The sequence below is a fragment of the Hoplias malabaricus genome, chromosome X2 (genome assembly GCF_029633855.1).
Source record: "Hoplias malabaricus isolate fHopMal1 chromosome X2, fHopMal1.hap1, whole genome shotgun sequence".
In the NCBI taxonomy this organism is placed as follows: Eukaryota; Metazoa; Chordata; class Actinopteri; order Characiformes; family Erythrinidae; genus Hoplias; species Hoplias malabaricus.
The window spans coordinates 52,812,977-52,833,844 of NC_089819.1; the positions used below are offsets into that span (position 1 = coordinate 52,812,977).

The following is a 20,868-nucleotide window of genomic DNA, read 5'->3' on the forward strand; positions in this document are numbered from 1 at the left end:
TGTTCTACATAATTATTAACCAACTACACACACAGTATGTGGCTACCTTGGTTCTACATAAATTCATATAAACAAAAATATCTTTAAACACATGTAACTGAATCCCACCCATTTTGATTGTCTAAATGGAAATAATTTCAAACAGTTGTGCCCATATACACTTGTTTTCCATGTAAGAACTTTGGGATGCTTGAGTCTTTTAGAGTTAACAGTCTTTAAAAAGGTGTAAGAGGACATGGAATAAAGGTGGGTCTGTGTGTCTTTTTGTATCATGTGTCATTTTGCAAAGATTCTTTTCTTGACCCTAGGACCTTGGGTCATACACGTCCTGGAGTGAGGTTTTACGAGCCTGCTCTGGATGCTAATCTCAAATTCCGATCTTGGTTTGAAGATGTCTCTGAAAACTAGCGAAAGCTTGGGTATTTAAAATCACATCTTCAGAAAGTCAAAATTTCTTATTAGAAATTAATACACATTCATCATGTCCACTACATATCCCCCCCTTTCAGATCATGCTTTCTTTCTAGAAGCGTTGAGCTGATAATGCAGAGATGAATGTAAACATCAAGGGCAGTGGAATCATTCATTCATACACTCAAGGTTGATACCTTTCTGGGATCATTTAATATGGGAATAAACCTTTATTGGACTTGATCCAATATGCTGGTATAAGTGTTCACCTTATGTTAAAAGTGTCTGTTACCTAGGAAATATTTTTGTTATCAAAGGAAATTTTCAGGGGTAGTTATTCATGCAAATACTTAAAAACAAATCTTTGCCTTAGTGATAATTACTGGATAAGCAGGGTGTTCCTCTATAGTTAAGCCAACTACTAAGAACTCTGATTTAACATGACTAGTGGGCATAAGCCTGTTAGGCATTGAATGTTAGCGTTGTCACCTTAGATTGCTGAATAAACAAAGAAAAATAAGTTTTCCAGAGGAAAAAAAAATATTAAACAGTATTGTGTGCTGACTGCATCACCCCCCTTTTGAATAGTTCGTCATGGCTTAATGAATTAGCTGTGCATGGCAATGGACAGCGATACACAAGTTAGAATGGAAAACAATGTTTAAAGTAGAAATTTGAATTTTACTTCGATTGATATACCACATATTGCTTTATCAGGCAGACGCAACGTAAGTACAGATGAAAGTTTTATTTATTTAATATATATATATATATATATATATATATATATATATATATATATATATATATATATATATATACGGTTGTGGAAGCTAACAATTAATACCATTAAAGGTATTCTGGGTGTCTGCTGCTCTTTTATGACTTAACAAGGGTGTTGTTGTTCCCTACAAGTCTCATGGTGATTTGGTGAGGCTCCATCTGGTTGTGAGGAACCCATTTGAAGTCAACGCTTTGCTGATCTTTATTCACATTCTTGAACAGAGGATGAATGGTGGGGGAATCATTTAGGACCTTGTGTGGGTCTGTCCCATGTGGCAGGAGCTTATGAGCTTGTTTCTCACTTTTCATGAACTTTTGGACCAGTTTAACTGATTTGTACTTTTCCCCCCTTTTCAGCCTTTTACGGAACACATTTTGGCGATAACCATTTTTGCATCCCTTTTTTGCTCTTTTCCAGTCTTTACTGGCAAAGTCTCTACTTTGCAAGCTGCCCTTATCCTGTTGTGTGTATTTTACTGGACTATGTGATGTTTCACTTTAATCCCTTTTTGTCCTGCACTTGAGAATTGAATGAAATCAAAATCACTTAGGAGGTTTTTGTGGTTACCCTGGTTTGTCAGGTCTTTTAATTGATCTCTTTCTGGAGGCCATTTGGGATCCAAATGGGTGTTAGCAAAAGGGACTGTTATTGTGTGGACAGTCATTTGTTCATCATGAGCTGAGATGCTCTGGCTCATGGCATCCTTTGTTAGTGTTGGAGTGTGAAAGGTGTTAGTAGTCTCTGTGGACCTGGTGTTTAGGTGACAGGACTGACCTTCACAGTGATGTGAGTGTGAGATGGGCAGGGGTTTGTGAACCTGGGCCCAGATTTTCAAACACTTGAAGTCAATCAGTGGCTCAAGCCTATTGAGCAGGTCCTTGCAAATAAGGAAGGGAATGTTTTCAATAGGAGACACAAATACAGGGAAACCAGACTTATGGGTCCTATCGTTATGAGCACTCTTGCCATGGACTGTATTTTGATACCAGTGTATGAATAAGGCACAATTTGGAGGGAATAATTTTGTAACTGTAATCTCCGTGGGGCGTGGTCTGCTGCAGCCCACACTTCATCAAAAGTGTGGATGACATCAGTGTGATGTCTGATGCAGTGTCCAAGACAGCTTCTTGTACAAGCTTCTTTTCCAGGACTGTAGTCAGGTTTAATCTATGAGCTCCCCCTTTTCTGTTAAATGGCCCAGGAACTGTGATGCAGGTGAATCACCTTGAACAACCGTGACATTAAGAGGAGTCTGATTTTCACCCCCCTTATTAAATTGGTCAGACGTGCAAGTCTGAATTGCAGGGGTCATTGGGACATGCTCAGTTTCAGCTGATGTGTCTGAGAAGAGGTCAGCTGTCTGACGCTCCTCTTTACACAGGTGTGAAAGCACCTGTTCAGTGGTTACTGGAATTTCTGTGCTAATTCCAGATACTTCAGACTCATTCACATCTTCTGAGCTTTCGCACTGGTGCCAGTTCTCATCCCTGTTCTCGTTAGTCAAGTTAGGACAGGAGCTTTTGTCTAGGGTTTTGTCACATGTGTGCGAGTTTTGGGGACATCAGTGGTCCAACACATTTCCCTTGAGTGCTGGATTCTCATGCCTACTGGCTGGGAATTTATTTTGAGGGTGCCCTGACATTAACTGATTAACATATGGGTTTGAGTGATTTTGGACTATGACATCCAGTGAGGACTGGAGTGAGGAGAACTCCTATTGGAGTGTAAAGGTTTATTATTCTCCTGATTTTCTGTAAGCCTGTGAGGTGGAGCGGGTTTTGGATACCATGATTCAGCCCTAGAGGCTTCCTCTAGCTCCATAGGGGAAGACAGAGTGTAATTGTTACAATTTTGTGGCATTTATGGCCGTTGATTTAAAGTTTGCTGGTCTTTTAAAAAGCCTTTGAGTGCTAAGTCACACAGCTGTTTGCTAGACAGGGTGCGTGGACATGTTGCAACCCCTAGATAACAACTACTGTTGGGATGGAGATTTAGGACAAAGAGTGTTTTGAAATCCAAGTCTTCTTCCATTCCCGGTTCATTTCGAGGCCCAAAATAAGCTTGTCTAAGGCGGTGATAGTACTGATGGGGTGACTCCTGCCTTTGTTGTTTAACATGCAGTGCTGTCATCAGTCTTGCCTGTGACAGCTGATTGGAGAACTCCTTCTCCAAAGCGTCACAGAGCACATCATATTGTCTCCTGATATAGTTAGGTTGCCGTTCAATGAAACCGCTGAAATGTTCAGTTGTGTTTGGGAGGATTACGTTAGCTTCCAGTTGTGGAGCTGGTGTAGAGGCTGTTGGTGCTGGGAAAGGTGACTCAGGAAAACCTTTGGATTCTGCAGCTCCCTGTGCGTGTGAGTAGTCCTCTGTTGGTTGCTAAGTAGCTGTGAGCGTACCTTCTCTAGCTCTACTTTAACAATGTTTAGCTTGCTTTCTGTCTCTGACTGCAGGTGCTGAGACAATTTGAGTTCATCTTTGACTGTAGCAAGTTTTGCATGCAGTGCCACTAAATGATCAGGCTCTTTATGAGCATTTCTGATGTTCTCCATTTTTGGGCTCATCATTTGTATTCTCACTACTTCTAATTCTATATCCTGGAAAGTGTGTTTAAGTTTTTCTATTGCTAGTGTAGCCATTTGGCTGGCTACCTTTATTAAGGACTTGCCCTTAGGTTTCTCCATAAAATGGAGGGCCATTAATTGTGACATAAAATTTGCCATGTGAGAGGGCTCAGCGCTGTGGATCATGGCTGTATATTCTGACATTGTGGCTCCTGTTAAGCTTGCTAATTACAAATACACCTCAGTCAGGGAACTTACCACTGATGCTTGGTAACTGGGTTAGAAATTAATACACATTCATCATATCCACGACACACTCACTCTGTCACTCACAGACCCTCACAGCTATGGAGTGATGTATTTTGGACTATGACATCGACACAAACATAATACTAATAGTAATAATAGTGATGATACGTACCTCCATCACCCAACTCTCGGGAACTGGTCCTTTATTTTCCAATATAGAGTTTTTCTTAATTTTAACCACTGTACAATGATATTGTTGTGATTGTTATAGTGATATAAAGCCGGTATTTTCGCAGATTTTGTTTTGTTTCTTAGGAAATATATAGAGCACCTAAAAAAACAACCTACTGGATTATTATTACCGCCATAATGAGTAAGCAGGAAACTATGATGGGAACTCAATTGTTGTGTGTCTCATCACCCCCAACCTCCAAACACACACACACAGCTGATAAAATCATTGAGATTCTGAAAATAACCAGTGCAATTATGTTTAATCTGTGATGCACAAACAGCGTCCCAGGTCTGGTATGAGTGAATCGGCGCCAAAGTGCTGGAGTTTCTAACAGTGTGTCCACTCACTGGCCACTCTATTAGACACACCTCCCTTATTGGTCCATCTTGTAGTCCATCAGTGCACACAGGATGCTGGCTGGATAATTTTGTTTGTTGGACTATTGTCAGTCCATCAGTGAAACCGAGGGGTTTAAGAAATCCAACAGCAATGGTGTGTCTGATCCACTCGTAAAAACACAACATAAATTAAGAAGGATATCCCATAGAATACCTGCTTTGTGTTGGTTTTTTGAGGGCCCTGAAAAATATGCAGAACATCAGATGAACAGTATTATTTGTGGTTATCATCCAATACCAATTTCCCCAGTGAATAAATATTCCATTATGTCAAATCAAGTGTGTTGTTGATTTAACAAATCCATACGATCAAGGAGAACATCTGGAAAAAAACTTCACACTCAAGTTATAAACATATTTTAAACGCACCACCATTAATGAGAAGATCAATTATTTAAAATAATAATAATCCTCTGAGGATTAGACATTTCCCCAGTATACATATGGTCAATGGGACTGATAAAATGAACAATGAGTGTAGAAACAAGGTGGTCATTTAAAAGTTTTGTCTGGCTGCAGTATTTCCATCTATTAATGCATGTTGAAGTCATTAAGTGTTTAGATTGAGATATTTTCATGCGTGTCTTAATAGTGCTTAAAAGCTTAGGAAGTTATGATATGATGCATCTCTGTGCTGAATGTGTGGATCCATCACTGGGGGAGGGTACAATGTCTTTGATTTGCTCAGTGCTGCTGAGCCCTGTGGGCTCTGTCCGAGTGCTGATGTGAATAGAGTCTTTCAGGTCTCTCTCCACAGCAAACAGGAGCTTAGAGCCTCTGAGTGAGCTGTGCTTTATGGAAAAGAAGGTTACTACTTAAACTACGTAAAGGACAGATTTAAGACGTTTGCAGAGCGCTCTGGGTTCAGGTTTTGGTGTCATGCAGAAACCTTCCTTGGATGGTCTTTAGAGGTCTGTGGAGAAGAGTGGAGGGAGGGTCTGTATGTCGACACTGACTGAAGTTTGTCTGCTGTGTGCTTGCACTTTCTTCAGGTTCACGCCTCACCTGGTGAGAGTATCGAGTATCCTGGAGATATTTACCTGAAGACTTCATCAATTAGGGGACGGAGACTGGAGACCCGAGTCCATATTTGGCCAACGTTTAAGCGGATGGGCGGGGTCACCTGTCTGCGTCACTTCTCGAAAATACCAAACGTTTACCTGTGCTTCCTCCATTTATCGCTGAGGAGAGTTTCAATCACAGGACATTCGCACTTGGGAGTAACTTTTAACCGGATTAGATTCGGGGTTTCTTTAATGGAGCCTTTCAGCATTGTACGGGTGGGAGTTCTTATCGTTTTACTGCAGGTAAGTTAGCTTTAACTTTTTTAATTATCGCCTGCACGTTACACTGCGGTTAATCCAGCCGCCGTTTGAGAAATAACGGTTAAACTAGCCGCACGTCAGATTTTAGTGCGCATATACTAGTGACAGAGCGGTACTCAATGCGCGTGAAAACCTGAAAGTAAGTCCTTCATTTTAAAGGAAAAGTAACCGCATTTAAGCGGTTTATATATTGGCCATTTCTAGTAAGTAGTCCATACAACCAACAGATGTCACTTTAATGTTTGCCACACTGTCTACCTATTTTTCTTAAAAATGACGACCTGAAGAATTCCTTTTATTTCTCTAATAAAGCTAACATTAATACTGTTGTAGCAATGAAAGGCTAGTTCTTGAACCTGTAAAAATCCACCAAATCAGCCTGTATAAACGGGGTTAAACATAAAGGTCTTGAAAGTGCCTTTTGGAACGAAAAACTTCGACGTGTCGGCTGTATTTGTCCAAGGAAAATAAGAGAAAACTTACAAAGCTAATTTCACTCTAAAATATATTCCACACACTTTAAAACTCTGTATAATTAACATGTCCCTGTGCTTGAGAAAGTAACTGAAGGTGTTTCCCCCTCTCATCAAGGTACTGTCGTCTGCTGCGGATGAGTTTCCGCCATGTTCACCTGGCTTTGATTCCGAGCTGTACGTTTTCACAGTGCACAGAAAACACCTTCACAGCGGGAGTCGACTCGGCAGAGGTACAATCACAACTCCCTCTCTCAATATCTCCCTTTAGAAATGTGGTGTGACCAAGATATCTCCACTTTTTAAAACACATCAGCTGATGAGTCTAAAACATTCATGTTCAAATAGAAAAATAAAATAAAAAAACTTCTCCAGATAAATATTCCGGATTGGTTTGGAGGGATGTGGTGTGTTGGACACTCTTTAAAACCTTTTTGTGCCTGAATGGGGGTGAGGTCTCTGTTCTTGTTCTGTGGTGTCTGTTGTCGAATGCCGTTTATTTTTTAATTAATTAGACGCTTTAATCATACAAACTGCATTTTACACACATCTCAGCTAGTATTTTTTTAAACCCTGTGCTATTGTTACTTTCAAACTTTAATTGGAAAGCTGATTAAGCGTGACTAGTAATTAAAATTTTTCCAGTTAGCAAGGTCAGCATTAGAAGGCTTCTTGTTGCTACATACAATACACGAAGTGGGCTAGCATGTCTGCTGTTGAAACTGCTGTTGATTATAGCTGAAAAGTATTAAATAAATGAAATACTTGTCCAATGCTGTGCCTAAATTGACATTTTAACGATAGTTAAATGCTGCCCCCCCCTCCAAAGTGGATTAAATTGTCATGAAAAATTAGCAGCCACAAAAGACAATATCCTAAAATGAAATTAGAGTCTTGGACTGAACTGTTTGTCCAGACATATTTGGTTTTGTACATTCAGGAAGCACAGCAGACCACTTTCCAGTCAGAAAAATGTGTTGCTCAAGGCTTTGTTCTCAGCCAGCTTTTTTTAACTTGCATATGAAGGGCGGTGCTCTTACCGAGCTCAACATGTAGAGGTTTGGTGTCTATGTCCATTTGTGTTAGAATGAGTCAAGTTCTTCTGAACCCGAGTACGTCATTAGGCCTCTTCAGGTGTTTATGTTAACGTGGCTCCCTCAGGTGGATGGTTTCACCTTCTGTAGCTCTATCAGTGATTCTGGGTTTCAGTTTGTGTAGAAATACAGGTTTGAACATGAGCCGCTGTACAATGCTTTTCGTTTTACTTCTGCGTTGGTACTTTCCACTGTCAAGGGTTAACATTAAGTTTCGTTATTTCTCTAACCTGCCTGCTTCTACAGGTTTTCACTGATACGTGTGCTCTGATCATAATCAAAGATTTTGTTGTTGTTTCTTGTGGATGTATGAGCCACATTAAATCCTCTCATCTTTTATTAAAGTTTCATTACATTGTTTCAGTCTGTTTTAGTTTGTGGACACATTCAATCCCCTTATTTTTAAGAAGACAGATTAAACTGTTGATTGACCAGTGTTACCCTCTTAATTGTTGGTAGCTTTTCTGACACTGTTTGGTAAGATTAGCCTCTCATTGTCTCAGGAAACAAAATCTGATCTTAATGTTATATATAAAATAAAGTCAGTCCTTCCTCTTAACACCCACAATTTAACACAATGAGAATGAGCACTTAATTGTAAGAATATATACAAACAAATTATACATGGATTTCCTCAACACAGATGGACTGCTAAATAGTCAATTATAGATGAGTGAAATAAACGTTTTACACTTTTTATTAAAGAATTGACTGAGGCTGGGTTGGGCAGGGTTAAATGAACTAGAAGACAAAATTGAGATCAAAGTCGGGTATCGCAAGTTGTTTTTGGACCAACATTTTTAGCAGCAGGTAGGAAAAACGGCTCCTAAATGGCTCTTTGTTTTACCACTTATTTCCACTGGTACAGAACAATATTACCTACATTTTACATGACTATATGGACAAAATATTACTGTCCAATATTAAAAATAAATAGTGTTGCAATGGCCAATTGTTTTTATGGCTGTCTTGTAATAACTCACTGATTGCACTCACACATTCAATTGTATAAATAACTTTAAATAATAACTTTAAATTATAAATAACTTTAATTTTTTATTTAAACACCTTAATACAAAAATCACTTGAAAACTCTGAAATATAGCCAATGGAACCCAAAAGGTAGGTATTACAAAATAGCTTATTAAATTAAATAATCATCCATTTCTGGGAAATAAAATAAACAAATAGTCTCTAAAGTGCAAAACAGCAGCATTCAACGGTAGTGATTAAAACAACCACAACTGTCAACAAACATTTAACTGATTTAACATATTCTTAATATATTTTTTGGAAGGCAGAAGTGTCCAAGTGTCTCAGCTCGGAGGGTAGGAGTTTGCTTGTTGTTCTCTGATTGGTTGAATGACAAGCCTTAGAAAAAAAATGGCTCGGTCTTAGACAGGAACCGTCTCTCATCGTTCACTTACAAGAGCCGGCTCTTTGAACCGGTTCGTTCGCGACCGACACATCACTACTCTCAATATCTCCCTTTAGGAATGTGGTATGACCAAGATATCTCCACTTTTTAAAACACACCAGCTGATGAGTCTAAAACATTCATGTTCAAATAGAAAAATAAAATAAAAAAACTTCTCCAGATAAATATTCCGGATTGGTTTGGAGGGATGTGGTGTGTTGGACACTCTTTAAAACCTTTTTGTGCCTGAATGGGGGAGAGGTCTTGTTCTGTGGTGTCTGTTGTCGAAAGCCGTTTATTTTTGAATTTATTAGACGCTTTAATCATACAAACTACATTCCACACCCACCTCAGCTGATGTTTTTGAGCTTGTGCTGTTGTTACTTTTCAAACATTAAGTGGAAATCTGTTTAATCTTGGCTAATAATTTAAGCTTTTTCCGGTTAGCAAGGTCAGCATTAGAAGGCTTCTTGTTGCTACATACAATACACGAAGTGAGCTAGCATGTCTGCTACACCTGCTACAACAATACTGATGTTTATTTCAGCATTAAAAACACAAGTGAGCTTGGATGTGTCTTCTAAGGTCAAATGTAATGTTGATAATAGCTGAAAAGTATTAAATAAGAGAAATACTTGTCCTAGTTGTAATGTATTTGGGTTTTTGATAAGTGAATTTGTTTGATAAAGTGACTCATGTTGTTCCTGTTTAAAGAAAAAAAAGTTTCATTTTGGATTTGATGTGGCTTTCCATCAAGGCTTTGTTCTCAGCCAGTTTTAACTTGCATATGAATGGCTGTGCACTTACTGAGCTCGACATGTAGAGGCTTGATATCTTAGTCGATTTGTGTTAGAATGAGTCAAGTTCTTCTGAACTGGAGTATGTCATTTTACTTCTGCGTTGGTACTTTCCACTGTCAAGAGTTAACATTAAGTTTCGTTATTTCTCTAACCTGCCTGTTTCTACAGGTTTTCACTGATACGTGTGCTCTGATCATAATCAAAGATTTTGTTGTTGTTTCTTTTGGATATATGAGCCACATTAAATCCTCTCATCTTCTATTAAAGTTTCATTACGTTATTTCAGTCTGTTTAAGTTTGTGGACACAATCAATCCCCTTATTTTTAAGAAGACAGATTAAACTGTTGATTGACCAGTGTTACCCTCTTAATTGTTGGTAGCTTTTCTGACACTGTTTGGTAAGATTAGCCTCTCATTGTCTCAGGAAACAAAATCAGATCTCAATGTTATATATAAAATAAAGTCAGTCCTTTCTCTTAACACCCACAATTAGGGATTTAACACAACGAGAATGAGCACTTAATTGTAAGAATATATACAAATTATACATGGATTTCTTCAACACAGATGGACTGCTAAATAGTAAATTATAGATGAGAGAAATAAACGTTTTACACTTTTTATTAAAAAATTGACTGAGGCTGGGTTGGGCAGGGTTAAATGAACTAGAAGACAAAATTGAGATCAAAGTCAGGTATCACAAGTCTTTTTTGGAACAACATTTCTAGCAGCAGGTAGGAAAAATGCACACATTTTTATCTACTGCAGAGTAAAATGGATGAAGAGGACATTTATATTTAGACTACATTATGGCTATCCATGGGGTTGTCAAATAAGTGTTTCAGAAGAGTGTTTATATCATGATCCTAATAATTAATAGAACTCCTCTTATTGTGGAGGAATATCACTGATCTCTGGCTGCTTTCTAGAGGCTGCGTGCTCCTCTCAGGTTCCTGCAAATGTTTTCGCTATCTGTTTCCTCATGAAAGCTCTGAAAGCACTTAAAGCTATCACTGTGGTGCACTGCTTATTTTGACTGTGTGGAGTGGCCATCAGACCAGACTGTGTGTTTATGAAAATCTGTATTTGTTACTGTGTAAGGTTGGGTTCAGTGTTGACTGTGTTACTGTCGTCTTGACAAAGTGTAATTTTAGGTGCAGGTTGTAGCAGCATATACAGTGTGATTCAGGCACTACTTAGTTTTTCATGTTTGTCCATCTTTAACAAATTGACTTGATTTTTAATATGATTTTGAAAAACGGTTAATTTTTTGTTTTAAGACTGTCAAATAGATGGTCTCGTCATATTTAACATTTATATATTTTATTTTCATTCAGTTGTATTCGATGACTGCACTGCTAGGAGGAGGACAGTCTTTGATTCTGCTGACAAAAGGTTTCAAGTGGACACTGATGGCATGGTGAAACTGAAGAGACAGGTCACTCTTCATGATGGCCATAAGGTGTTTACTGTCCATGCTTGGGACTCCAGTGGCAAGAGACACACGGCGTTTGTGCGAGTGGAACATGAGCAGAAGGAAAATCACCACCACCTTGAGCAGCAAGAAGAGACAGACTCATTTGGGCCTGCACAGGTATGCCATTGACGAGCCTGACCTCTACTGGACACATTAGGAATTGTAGAACTCCTTGATGCTTTGGCTCGAGTGGTTTCTCTTCAGAAACAGGGTCTCAGGACCTTTCATCCATATTTGGCCTGTCATTTATTCCCTTGTCTTGAATGTTTTACTTGGTCTGGAATCTTGCCTGATTTTCATCTAACATGAAAGTAGTGTATGTAGTCCCTAAGGGTCAGTGTAATATTCATTTTTCTGACTGTTTGAGGCTAAATACAAACAGATACTATACAATTAATTGGTATAGTAAGATGTAGTCTCGCGTTGCCACCTAATGGGACAAAGAACTGCCTACTAATGCAGGAAATTAAATCTGCTGTTTTGGCATGACACCTAGAAGAATGCACGTTGGAGCAGTACAGAGCCAGTAGAAGAATGATGCAAAAGTGCATATAAGCAGATGTACAAATAGCCAATCAGAATTCAGCAGGCAGAATCCAGGCCAGGTTTGTGCACTGAAGATATCAAGTCAAGTCAAGTTTATTTATATAGCACATTTAAAAAGACAGTGAATGTCAGCCAAAGTGCTGCACAATAAAAATCAACTAACAAAACAAACCAGATAAAATTATAAAACATACATGTAAAAGAAATAAAACAAATAAAAGAATCCAACAATAAAACGTTGTGGAGAAAAATACTGATAACAAGACAACATAAACCAAGGCAGAGACAAATGGCTAAAGTAATTTAAAAGGACCCAAAGGCCAGAGAAAATAAATAGGTTTTCAAATTGGACTTAAAATTTACTACTGTAGGGGATTGCTTTATAAAGAGTGGGAGACTGTTCCAAAGTCTTGGAGCGGCTACAGCAAAAGCCCAATCTCCTTTGAACTTCAACCGAGAGCGAGGGGTGTCTAAAAGCAATTTGTCAGAGGAACGTAGGGCACGTGAGGTAGATCGAAAGCAAAGAAGATCCGAAATATATTTCGGAGCCAGGCCATGGACAGCTTTGAAAACAAACATTCATTCATTCATTCATTCATTCATTCATTATCTGTAACCGCTTATCCAATTCAGGGTCGCGGGGGTCCAGAGCCTACCTGGAATCATTGGGCGCAAGGCAGGAATACACCCTGGAGGGGGCGCCAGTCCTTCACAGGGCAACACAGACACACACACACACGGACACTTTTTTTGAGTCGCCAATCCACCTGCAACGTGTGTTTTTGGACTGTGGGAGGAAACCGGAGCACCCGGAGGAAACCCACGCGGACACGGGGAGAACACACCAACTCCTCACAGACAGTCATCTGGAGCGGGAATCGAACCCACAACCTCCAGGCCCCTGGAGCTGTGTGACTGCGACACTACCTGCTGCAGGGGTAATTCTCTCGATTTTCTTAGTACCGGTCAAAAGCCTTGCAGCTGCATTTTGGACCAGTTGCAATCGTGAAAGGCTCGATTGAGATATACCCAGGTACAGAGAATTACAATAATCGATACGGGAGGAGATAAAAGCATGTATAACTGTTTCCAGGTCTTTAAAAGACAGTATTCTCTTAGATTTAGCTATATGACGGAGTTGAAAGAAACTACCTTTCACAACAGTGCTTATTTGCTTTTCAAATGTAAGATCGGTGTCAATGATGAAACCAAGGTTTTTTACTTGGCTGTGTATATTAGATGACAAACGCCCCAGTTCATTGGCCATGGTGGGGGTCAAGTGGGAATTTCCGAAAATGATCACATCTGTCTTGTCTTGGTTCAGTTTGAGAAAGTTTTTAGACATCCAGCACTCCACGTCCCTCAAACAATCCAACATGAGTTTTAGTGAACAATTCTCTCCTGATTTCAGCGGAAGATAAAACTGTGTGTCATTGGCATAACAATGATATGAAACATTATATTTTTGAAAGATTGACCCCAGAGGAAGCATGTACAGGGAAAAGAGGATGGGTCCCAAGATAGAGCCCTGAGGTACACCACAAGTAAGAGATGCAGGAGAGGAAGAGGAAGACTGTCCTATATTAACAGAAAAAGTTCGATTTTCTAAGTAGGAGGCAAACCACTTCAACGCAAGATCCTGGATGCCAACATCAGACAACAAGCGATCTAACAGGATGGTGTGGTTAACTGTGTCAAAGGCTGCACTTAGGTCCAGGAGAATTAAAACAACACACTTTCCTGAATCAACTGCTAGGAGTATGTAATTTCAATACTCAATACTTTAAGAAGAGCAGACTCGGTACTGTGGTGTGCTCTAAAACCTGACTGAAATGTGTCTAAGATATTATGTTTGTCTAAAAAAGAAGAAAATTGATGAAAGACAACCTTCTCCAAGACTTTTGACAAGAAAGGTAGCTTAGAGATTGGTCTAAAGTTATTGAGGACTGATGGATCTAGGCCAGGCTTTTTTAAAAGAGGCTGAACAACTGCATGTTTAAAACAAGAAGGCACAATACCATTAATGAGACTGCTGTTTATTATGGAGAATATACTTGGGCCAACTGAAGACAGCACATCTCTAAGAAGCGGCGTGGGGAAGGCATCCAGGGAGCAAGTGGTTGGTCTCATATGCAGAATTAAATCGGTGAGATCCAACAATGACATGGGCTCAAACTGACTTAGGAATGCAGAACGCATAGGTAGAACAGAGGAGCCAGGTGCTGGAGAAAAGTTAAGTGTCCGTAAACAGTCGGTTTTGGAAATGAAAAACCTTGTAAATTTATCACATAGATCAGAGTTTGCATCAAGCATGGGTGAAGCGGGAGGGTGCAGTATCGTTTTAATTGTGTTAAAGAGAACTTTAGGACGGTGAGAATGCTTGGCAATGGTATCGGCAAAGTATTTAGCTCTGGCTGCTTTTACCGCATGCTGATAATTATTCAGACATTCATTAAGAATTTGATAGGAGATTTGGAGTCTATCTTTCTTCCATTTGCGTTCTGCTTTCCTACATTGCTGTCTGAGTGCACGAGTAACACTGTTGAACCATGGCTGAACCTTTACTTTAAATCTTCTACTTTTAAGTGGAGCAATTTGATCAATAATACCAATGCAAGTAGAATTAAACAGATCAGTCAGCTCATCAGTATTAGTGCCGAAAGAGGGATTTTCCATAATACAAGCTGAAGGAGAGGTTACATAGGCGGCAGAAAACTGACTGGCTATATGGGGTGTGATGGAGCGTGTACAATGATAAACAGGCAGAGTACTTGTAGGAGAAGAGCATGGAATTAGAAGGTCAAACAGGACAGATCTATGATCAGACCAACATATATCTATAATTTCTAAATTGCTTACTGAAAAACCAAAGGACAAAACAAGATCCAGAGTATGGCTTTGCACATGTGTAGGACCAATAATGGACTGAGTCAGGTTAAAAGAATCGATAAGTTGTGAAAATTCCCTGACCAGTGGTTTAGAAGGACAGCAAACATGGATATTAAAATCACCAAGAATCAGGACTTTATCTGTACTAGGTAAGGTGAAACAGAGACTATCAGAGACTCTGTCTACTAGTGGGCTCAGAGTATGTGGCTGAAAATAAGTAAGATGTAACAGTTTCTCTAGAGACATGGTGCTGCATGCCTTGCACACAGACTCAGCAATGGCATCTGAGTAGTATTTACTTTGTGCATCAATCAGAGTTTTTTTCTGTGGAGATCTTTAGCTTGTCACAGGAAAGGTAGGAGGATGTGCATATCTGTACTTGTACATGCTAGATATTTTGAGAGTTAGATAAGGTCACAAATTAACGTTATGTCTGTGACTTTGCTAAAAGTGCAGTTAAAAAAAAGAGAACCACACAAACCGGAATAATAATTGGAGACGCATTTGGTTTCTTCCTCAGAGTGAATCTCCCTCAGCTCTGCCAGTTCTGGAGTTTCCAAAGTCTTCAGGGGGGTCGAAGAGGATAAAGAGACATTGGATTGTTCCACCAATCAATTTTCCAGAAAATGACAGAGGACCGTTCCCCAAACAGATGGTGCAGGTGTGTATAGTTGCAGCTAAATTTTGAGTGTATGTGTGTGTTTATATTAAAGATGTGTAGTTAAATTATAAATACAGATAAGAACTATAGTGCAACGTTCTTTTTATTCCAGAGGTGGTGGCTTTATTTATAAAATATTATGTAGATTTATAGGAGGAGGTTTCATAGGCTTGGCAAATTCATTTTTCAAATTCATTCCAGTTTTGTAGGTACACACAGCTGTAGTGGGCATTTCTTGGCAGTTTTTCTGTAGCTTTTATATTGATATTGGAAATTTATTTTATCAACTGAAATAAAACACATAGTGATATCAATTTTGGCCACATCACACCGCCCTAGCAGTAAAACATCCCTATAACTACTATGTTTTGTATTACACTGTCTCACTATTCAGATCAAATCCAGTAAGTCTAAGGAAGTTACGATCACGTACAGCATCACTGGGGAAGGAGCAGACCTGCCTCCAGTGGGACTTTTCACCATAAACAGAAAAAATGGCTGGTTCTCTGTCACAGCACCTCTAGACAGAGAGACCAAAGCTAATTATGTGGTAAGTGATTTCGGTCCTGATGATGAGTTAAGTGGTATTTGTCCTTTTTATCTTGTTAGAACAGTTTGAATTGGAGATGAGAAATCAGCAAATATATTTCACTTTTCTTTTTTTGTCTACTCCAGCTTCAGGCCCACGCTGTTGCAGATGAAGGAGAAGGGGAATCTCCCATGGAAATTATTGTTAATGTTATTGATATGAATGACAATAAGCCTGTTTTCGCCCAAGACACTTTCTTGGGCGAGGTTCCAGAAGCCTCACCTAAAGGTATCTTTAATGTCCACACAGCGCAACTGCTACTTAAGAATTGGAGAGAACATTCTCTTTTTAAAAAACTAACCCCCCTCCCCACTTTGTAGGGTATGAGTTCATGAAGGTCACAGCCACTGATGCAGATGACCCTACCACAGACAATGCTGATATCAGATACTCCATCATCAGTCAGAATCCAGTAGAGCCGAGTCCAAACATGTTCGACATTAATCCAGTGACTGGTGCGATCAGGGTCCAAACTGATGGTCTGGACAGAGAGGTGAGTATTTAACAGATGTTCCTCTCTTGCCAGACTTACCAAAGCACTTTGATGGGTGAAAGTTGAGTTGATGGGGAATGCAAAAATAAATGAACCTCCCCGATTGTGATTATTGAATTTTCCAGAACTATCCTCAATACACCTTGGAGATTCAAGCTGCAGATTTGGCGGGTACTGGCCTCACAGCCTTTGCAAAAGCTATTATTACCGTAACTGACAGCAACGACAATGCCCCCAAATTGGACAAGACCTCGGTAAGACATTTAACGACACACATTCTAAAATATTTCTGTACGTTTATCTGCTCAGGAATCCAATATTGTGTCCTGTCGGGCTCCTCTGTGTGAGTTCAAACCGAGTAGAGTGTTTTTTGTCTTTCAGTACGACGCCTCTGTCCCAGAGAATAAAGTCGGAGCTGTGGTGGTGAAGATGGCGGTGACTGATGGAGATGAACCTCAGTCCGCTGCCTGGACAGCCAAGTTCAGGATCGTTCAAGGCAACCAGGGTGGAGTTTTTAACGTTAGCACAGGACCAAACAAACAGGAGGGCATCATTACCACTGTTAAGGTAGCACTGACACCACTTCAAACTGTCAGCTGAATAAACCCTGGGGCGTCTTAGTTCTTGAGTTCACTGGCTTTTCTTCTGTGTTCCTCCAGCCTCTGGACTTTGAGGCAAACCCAAAGTACACTCTGTTGGTGGTTGTGGAGAACGACGTTCCTTTTGCTAAACCCATGCCCACGTCCACTGCCACAGTCACTGTGAACGTCCTGGATGTGAATGAAGCTCCAGTGTTTGATCCACAGGTGAAAGAGATTTCTGTACCTGAAGATACAGCTGTTGGTTCTCAGCTGACTGTGTACACCGCCACTGATCCAGACACAGCGAGGACTCAGACTGTGAAGTAAGACACCTTTTGATTTAAGCCAGATTTGGTTGCAGCCAAAATCTTAATCAAATTTAAAATTATTCGCAGATCATTTGAGGTACAGTGTTAAAGGCATTTCAGGTTTTTTTTGCTTGATCAAATACCATATCAATAAGAGTTCTTGGGCTTGACTTACAAAATGTGGATAAGGCACATAATGAATAATGTCACTAATGCACTCTAACGTTCTAACAAACTGTCACTAAGATTTCTAACGTCACATTGGGTATGTTTGTTTTAAAGTTTCTATCTTGATTCACTTTCTTACCGTATTTTATACACTTTTATAGTTGTACAGTTTTAGCTTAAATTCTTTTTAGCTTATTATTAATGTCTATATTTGTTATCTTTTATTTTCCATTCCTTAACTAATATTTTTGTTAATGTGTGGACAATCATCAAAGCGTTTCACTGCAAGTTGTACCGTGTATAACTCTGTATGTGACAAAAACTTAGATTTGGTTTGGTCAGTGCTCTCCAGACTGTGGTGGAGTTTTGGCCTTTTATTTTTACTGTACTATCTAGCTCTGACATAGTGAGTTGTTGCTGTACATTGCAGGTATCGTCTGTCCCCTGATTCTTCTGGTTGGTTGAGTGTTGAAGAAGACACTGGGGTGATCAAAGTGAAGAGCCCCATGGATAGAGAGTCTCCTTTTGTGAAAGATGGCAAATACCAAGCTCGGGTCCTTGCCGTGGACAATGGTAATTCTTTTTCCTCATGCTCCATTTTGAAGAAAATATCTGATGATGCAGCTTCTCCTAACAGGCTTTTTACTTGTTTGCAGATGCCGTTCCAGCCACTGGTACAGGAACCCTTCTGATTACTTTGGAGGATGTGAATGACAACTATCCCGTTATTGACGATAGAGTGATTCAATTGTGCAATAAGGATCCAGAGACAAAGGTGCTGTCTGTGAGTGATAATGATGGGCCTCGCTTTGCTGCCCCTTTCAAAGTGGAACTCCGGGACGATAGCAAGAACAACTGGACTGCTAAGATGGATCCAAATGGTATGTTCCTTCGTCCCATCCAATTTTACTTCTGTTTTACTGCTTGTGATTGGGGGGGGGGGGGGATGTCTATGGAATGGAATGTCTATAGCCTAGATCAGTTAGAACCCTTTTTCTTAAAATTTAAATGAATTATGGCTGATTTGTGTGTGAATTTTATTTTCCCTTTTTGTGTAGGAACTGCAATTTTACTCACGCTCAAGACTGCACTGCAAAGCGGAATTTACAACGTTCATCTGAGGGTATATGACAACGCTCTCATGTATCAGGACAACACCGTGGAGGCCACGGTGTGTGATTGCACTGGCTCAGATGTGCGTTGCTCAGACAAGCTCGCAGCGGGTTTTGATCTGCCTGCCATTCTTGGAATTCTGGGGGCTATCTTGGCTCTGCTATGTAAGTTATTCTATATTTCACCATGTGTAATTATGCATTCACAGTCAGAAAGAATTATCCCTGAGGTGGAACCCTCAAGACGCACTGTAAATGGCTTTTTAAATACAGAACATGTTTGTGCAGTATTCTGTTTAGTAGCATTTTGATTTAAGAGAAATTTAAGGTTCACATTTGAAATAAAAAGCCAATGTTGTGCTCTCCACGCAGTGCTGGTCCTCCTGCTGCTTCTGTTCATAAGGAGGAGGACTGGGGTGAAGAGTGAGCCGCTGCTTGGTGAGGACGATACCAGGGACAACATCTACTGCTACGACGAGGAGGGTGGTGGAGAGGACGATCAGGTTTGTTCACTGAATGTTGTTTTTCCTGCTTTGTTTGTTTACTGGCTTCTTTCAGTGGTCTCATCGTGTTCTGGTGATGTTTCATGTGCACAGGACTATGACTTAAGTGTGCTGCACAGAGGCCTGGACAACCGTCCTGATGTGTTCCGTAACGATGTGGCTCCAACCTTTATGCCTGCGCCACAGTACCGGCCACGCCCTGCCAACCCTGACGAGATCGGTAACTTCATTGATGATGTAAGTCTGAGAGGGCCGTGAGGACTGAGACCTGCTTTAGGAAAACGTGTAGCAGAATTGAAAGTAACAATCAAGATGGATGTTTGTGTATGTTGTAGGCCACAATATAACAGTCTTCTTTAACTAGCATAGTTAGCGTTATGTAGACATTGGTGTATTTATTGAGATTTATTAGACAATGAGCACAGGTTTTTGGAAATAAATTAATTAGAATGCATCATTAATGGATGATTTTACACATGAAATTGCAGCAAAACTGTGGCATTTTTATTTTTTACTCCACAGCAATTACAGCATTTTCTGACAAACCTCAGAAGTATTTTCTTTTTTACTTCACGTGGTGCTTGAGTCTCCAAAAGCAGATACAAACAAAGGTGTTTCCTAAATTGTGGTCTGTTCTTTCCCCATTTGGTGAAGATCCTGTAATGTTTATCAGTCAAATGCATTTAGCTAGTGTTAAATCTTTATTGTGAAATGAAGAAATCTATTTAACGTCTGACATTTATTCACATTTCATTCAGTATGATTCAGTCTTAGGAGTTGGGAGAGACAACTATATTCTGTGGACTTTTATTTACTTCAGCTCTGAGATTTGCATGAGCAACTTGACAAATTACACTTGGTGAACTTGGAGAACTATGTGAATATATAGCACTGACTGTTGCATACCTGTGTTGCAGAATCTTAAGGCAGCGGACAATGACCCCACGGCTCCCCCCTACGACTCGCTGCTGGTGTTTGACTACGAGGGAGGTGGATCAGAGGCCGGCAGTCTTAGCTCCCTCAACTCTTCCAGCTCCGGAGACCAGGACTACGACTGCATTAGCGAATGGGGTCCGCGCTTCAAGAAGCTTGCTGACATGTACGGAGGAGGAGAGAACTGAGCTGTAAATAAATGGGTGTGAACGCGTTAAATGGCTGAGTTGGCATCAGTTGTTTGTACTGATGGATAACTACAATATGGGACAGTTTTATGGACGTCATATGACTTTGGAGCAGCGTTATAGGCATTTATTTTATTTTTTGTGACAGTCCTCTTGAATTTAATAATGGCTAATCTTATGTTTGCTTTTCAAAACACTGAGGTACAAATGAAAAAAATCAAAGCAATCAGTTAATGCTTCATGAATTTTTGTCAGGCACATAATTTGTAGCTGTTCTTGTACAAGAATTTCCTGTTCATTTTTCCTTGAACCTTTCTATGTAGACATTTGTAAGTTGTATATGCATTTCTTTTATACGAAATAAATGCTTGCCATTTGTCTTTTTATATATATTCCCCCCCCACCCCTGCTTTAAAGCTGAATCCTTGTGCATTTACCAATGGATTCCTATGGGTGCTTGGATGCACTCTTGCATTCATTCATTCATTATCTGCGAGCCTACCCCGAATCAAGGCAGGAATACACCCTGGAGGGGCCATCACAGGGCAACACACACACACACACGGACACCTTTGAGTAGGGTGACCAGACGGCCTCTTTTCACCTGACATGTCCTCTTTTCGGGACCTAAAAAATGCGTCCGGCCGGGATTTCTAAATCTCCAAATCT

General features: G+C 40.0%; 1 protein-coding gene across 1 annotated transcript; it reads left to right on the top strand.

Annotated features, from left to right (window-relative positions):
- Positions 1-5,790: 5,790 nt before the first annotated feature.
- LOC136676897 (B-cadherin-like) lies at positions 5,791-20,594 on the top strand. The gene is made up of 16 exons (XM_066654179.1): positions 5,791-5,948; positions 6,558-6,672; positions 11,089-11,345; positions 15,184-15,324; positions 15,719-15,874; positions 16,000-16,141; positions 16,234-16,406; positions 16,532-16,660; positions 16,788-16,973; positions 17,066-17,310; positions 17,894-18,036; positions 18,120-18,344; positions 18,522-18,740; positions 18,948-19,078; positions 19,172-19,315; positions 19,996-20,594. The coding sequence occupies exons 1-16, from the start codon at positions 5,898-5,900 to the stop codon at positions 20,197-20,199; spliced, it is 2,661 nt and encodes an 886-aa protein (XP_066510276.1). The 5' UTR covers positions 5,791-5,897; the 3' UTR covers positions 20,200-20,594.
- The last annotated feature ends 274 nt before the right edge of the window (positions 20,595-20,868 follow it).